Source organism: Notothenia coriiceps, unplaced genomic scaffold, assembly GCF_000735185.1.
Source record: "Notothenia coriiceps isolate Sejong01 unplaced genomic scaffold, NC01 NC01_scaffold00012197, whole genome shotgun sequence".
Lineage (NCBI taxonomy): Eukaryota > Metazoa > Chordata > Actinopteri > Perciformes > Nototheniidae > Notothenia > Notothenia coriiceps.
The window spans coordinates 33,863-38,509 of record NW_011344898.1 but is presented as its reverse complement, the minus strand read 5'-3'; the positions used below and the strand labels follow the sequence as shown (position 1 = coordinate 38,509).

Below are 4,647 nucleotides of genomic sequence, written 5' to 3'. Positions count from 1 at the left end.
TTTTGACTCTTTAAAATGTTTTACATTAAACCACACTGACTATGATCTAGGGTTTATTTTTTGATTGTAAGAAATGCCTGTAAATTAAAGTGTTCTGACCAACAAGATCTAAAATATTGTATTTAAATATTAATTTGTTTTCCTTATCCTAAAGTTATAACACATAAGAAGCTGCAAATACAAAATCTGGCTTTTATGGCCTCAGAACTGACCTACATTGATTTATTAAATATGTTTTTAGATGAACTCAATAATGAATGGACTAATGGTTTCTGCTCTGCTGACCTCTGCGCCTTCTCTCCCTTCTCAGATCCGGCCTCACATTGCCACTTTACGTAAGTACACCTACGGAAAGCACATTTTGGCCAAGCTGGAGAAATACTACATGAAGAGCGGCTCTGAGCTGGGTCCCATCGGTGGCCCCACTAACGGCCTCATGTAGTCGCGTCGACACCCTGGGCCCCCCGGAGAGAAGCGGAGGACTACGAGCCCCAAACCCCCTGTTCTGTGAGAAATGCTCCTTAGCCATAGGGGTTAGCCTTTGACACCCTCTGTTATCCCATTTTTGGGGGAATTACCAAAAAAATAAAAACACAGACAAGTCAACTTCACCTAAGAACGCTGTGACAACTGACCCCCTGCCGCTCTGCCCCCTGGTGCCGGCCCGTCCCGCGGCCCCCGGGGGCGCTCAGTCGGCAGGCTGATTCTTTTTTCTTTTTTTCCGTTCCTGGGTAAAGCACAAGCCCATTGTTAATGATGTAATTGATGTATTTGACTGGTTTTCATATTATCTTGTACATTTAGTTTTTTACCTTGTAAATTCTCTGTAGAAAAAAAACTTATACACATTTGCTGAAATTTCCAATTCCTACAATTTAACACCAGCAAGTGATTTTATAAGGCTAAACTGAGTGATCCTTTTAAAAGAAACAATTCCACTTGTTTTTGTAACCAGACTTATTATGTCAGCTGTTCTAATGAGATCTAGGCAATTGATGATTATATTTGTATATTCTCCCGTGCACAGTAAAAGTGTTTTCCCATGCCAAAGCAGCTGATGGATTCGTTTTCAGATGGCACTACATAGTGTGGAAGGATACAATCCACAGGTGAATACGACGAGTCCTGTGCCACAGTGAACCCGACGTCTCTTAAGACCGCAGTGCGAACTCCGCTTTAGGGATTGGTGCTTCAGTGTAGGGCGGTGTTTCCCAGTGGTGGCTTTTTCCTGCCTCCTTTCCCAATCGGGGGCGGGCGTTTTGTTTACCCCAGCAGCTTGTAGTCTGCCTGATGTAACTATCTGTTTCGGTACTAAATATTACAGACTGACCAACCTGAGCTGCTGCATCCACTGAGCCTCATCCAAGTGATCACTCGGGGTTTATGCAAAACAAGAAAGCTACCATTTAACTTATAGAAGCAGAGCATGAGGTTTGGTTGTACAGCGGGGCGTGTAACCTGGTATAATCTTAACAGGAANAGGATAAGGAAAACAAATTAATATTTAAATTAGGGCCGGGACTCGATTAATAATTGCGATTAATTAATTACAAAGCCTGTAATTAATTAGATTAATTTTTTTAATCGAGTCCCGGCCCTAATTTAAATATTAATTTGTTTTCCTTATCCTAAAGTTATAACACATAAGAAGCTGCAAATACAAAATCTGGCTTTTNACAACAAACCACAGTGAACAATAGTCAAACGTGAACGAAGAAGCTGATGAGACCGCTTTGGTTGGCCCCGTGGATGGGACATTTTGTTTTAAAAAACGGTCCGTTTTTTAAAACAAAATGTCCCATCCACGGGGCCAACCAAAGCGGTCTCATCAGCTTCTTCGTTCACGTTTGACTATTGTTCACTGTGGTTTGTTGTTGTCTGAAGTAATGAACGTTAGTTGGTGCTCCAGTATAATCGGTACCCCTGAAACTCATCCAGTGAGAAACGTTCCGCGGTGCAAAAATAAGTGCGATTAAAATGCGTTAATTTTTTTAACGCGATAATTTTTGTGTAATTAATTAATCTTAATTAACGCGTTAAAGTCCCGGCCCTAATTTAAATACAATATTTTAAATCTTGTTGGTCAGAACACTTTAATTTACAGGCATTTCTTACAATCAAAAAATAAACCCTAGATCATAGTCAGTGTGGTTTAATGTAAAACATTTTAAAGAGTCAAAACACAAGCAATATGGATTAAATACAGGAAGATAACAAATAAAATATAATTTATGTTCTATAGTCCCTTTTTGGAGGAAACCTTTTTTTCACAAGTTGCTCAGACCATCGCATTGTTTTGAAGTTAGGGGAAATGAGTAAGTTGTAGTTATTGCTCTATCGCATAAGAGGTAAAGTACTTTTTAAAAATCATTGGTACACTGTATTTATAGAGAAACAGATTTGTAGTTTTCCAACCTTGTGCATGATGATTTTGCGCTGAGCAGGTTCTGCCATGTCAATCATTCTTTGGACGACATAGTTGGCGTACTGGTCCTTCATCATGGTGTACAGGGCGCTGTGGGGCCCGTCCTTCTGGCAGCACACTTCATCTATCAGCAGAGCTCTCTCCGCACGCGAAGAGTGGATCACACACTTCTCCACAACGTTACTGAAGGAGAAAAGAAAGAGAAAAGCTTCCGTTTCATCATCTGTGCTGAAAGAGTTACACAGCCGTTATCCGTCATGGTGGACGCTTTCATTGTTGGAAAGGCTGAGTCATTATTACTGCTTTTTGAATCATCAGACGACTGACAATAACAGTTGAATGTGTTTCGCTGCGAGGTACACCTCCTCAAAGTGTCTACATTCAAAACAAGACAACTTACCTTGCAAATTTGTGTTGGCTGAGGACAAGAACCTTTCCGCGAACCTCTGCGACGATCTTGCTCTTGTCTTCTGGTCTGCCGTGCTCCAAAACATGCTGAATGACGTAGTTACCGTACTGATCCTGTAGGAGGCAGTGGAGGTGTGAGCTCAGGGTGAAAAAAACATTTCAATATTAAAAAAAATTTTTTTTTTAAAATCATAAAAAGGACCCATGCAACACCCTTTATTGCGATTGATGCTCATGCAACACTATTTAACATTGATTTAAATTGTTTGCGAGATAATCATGCATCTCTACAGTGATCGATAGACCGATGAGTGACACCCCCATTTGGATCTTACTAAAAAAAAAGTTATGGTCATCACTGCGGAAGGTCAGACAAAGCAGATGCTGTTGGTTTGATGAACAAACATGACCAACAGCATCGTTGCCCCTTCAGGAATGGGTGATGGACAGTTATGGTGTTATTTTAGTGCGACAAAAACTCACCTGCCCAAGCAACAAATAACACCACTCTGATTTGATTGTGTTAAATTAGTAGTTTTTTTGGGTAGGTAACGAGACCTCCACTTTTCATTTGATAGCCTTCAAATCCATTTCCTGTCAATCTGTTTTAACAAGAACCTGCAATATATTAATTCAAGCCAATTTCTTAAAGTAAGATTAATCCTTTACATGTTTCAAATTCTTCTAACAATAGCAGTGAAATCAAGGCGATAAAAAAAACCCAGATTGATCAGGAGATGCTTCGGGCAGAAGAGAGGGATCATCAGACAGCAGGTGTGTCTTTTGAAATCCTCTGTGGCATAAAGCAAGAAGGAGAGAAAGGCGAGAAAGAGGCGGCTCAGTGGGTTAGAAGAAGGCCTGTAGTAGTTGGAAAACTATCTAAAATGTTAAATAAGATTCTTTACACAACAAAAGATAAAAAAGGGAAAGAGGAAGGGAGCATAGGGACATCCGCGAGAGAGAGGCAAGTTGCTCTGACCTTGAACAGTGCATCGCGGGACACTGTATAATATGTTTTGGGTGTCATCTCCAATGATACGCCTTGATATTTCTAGATGGAATAGGTGAGGGGGCAGGGTGGATGTTTAAATAATCACATACATCAGATGTAATGACAGCTAACAGTATACATACATTCATCCTTACATTTTACAACACAGGTACAATGACAAGCTGACAATATGAAATGCTCAAACATGAAGGAAGACATGCAAATACACATCAATAATAATCTGTCACATCTAACAAGACAAACATCTAGGTTCACTTAGAAACGAGACAGATGTGCTCACCTGGCCCAGCTGTTCAGAGTGCTGATGCAGCTCTTCCAGGATGGGCAGAGTCTGCTCCTGGGTGCAGTGCTCCAAGATCCTCTGGATGACTCTGCAGCCATAAGGGTGTGTGGAGAGCACAAACACCTGCAAAAGGAAATACAAATGAGGGTATCAGTATAGAGGTCATTTCATAAACATAAAGCACGACTGAAGTATAAAAGCGTTTGACTGGACTAAAAAGCTTACAGCTGTATTAATATCCAGGGTTCATACACTTTTTCACCAATGATTTTCAATGACTTCTCAATAACAGTTACCTCATTTTCCATGACCAAAAAAATTACTCTCAGCGGTATCACTGAAAATGGTTTATTTTAACATGGAACATGAAAATAAGGTCTGCATATGAAACATGTTGAGCCTGTCTAAAACAAATCAAAATAGTAGGCTTACTAGCTTCTACACGCTAAAGCAATTAAAATCTCTCACCAGCAAAATTCCTCGTCAGTTAAATGCCATTTTACGTTTCATTAATACGAT

At 40.2% G+C, this 4,647-nt stretch overlaps 1 protein-coding gene across 1 annotated transcript in view; it reads right to left on the bottom strand.

Moving 5' to 3' along the window:
* Positions 1 to 1,411: 1,411 nt before the first annotated feature.
* The window catches only part of pum2 (pumilio RNA-binding family member 2), a 13,464-nt gene continuing 10,228 nt past the window's right edge, over positions 1,412 to 4,647 (bottom strand). The window contains exons 19-23 of the mRNA XM_010773245.1: positions 4,126 to 4,251; positions 3,813 to 3,884; positions 2,826 to 2,947; positions 2,416 to 2,608; positions 1,412 to 1,468 (exon numbers count right to left, since the gene is read on the bottom strand). Coding sequence (XP_010771547.1) covers positions 1,412 to 1,468; positions 2,416 to 2,608; positions 2,826 to 2,947; positions 3,813 to 3,884; positions 4,126 to 4,251 — 570 coding nt within the window. The remainder of the gene's footprint in view (positions 1,469 to 2,415; positions 2,609 to 2,825; positions 2,948 to 3,812; positions 3,885 to 4,125; positions 4,252 to 4,647) is intronic.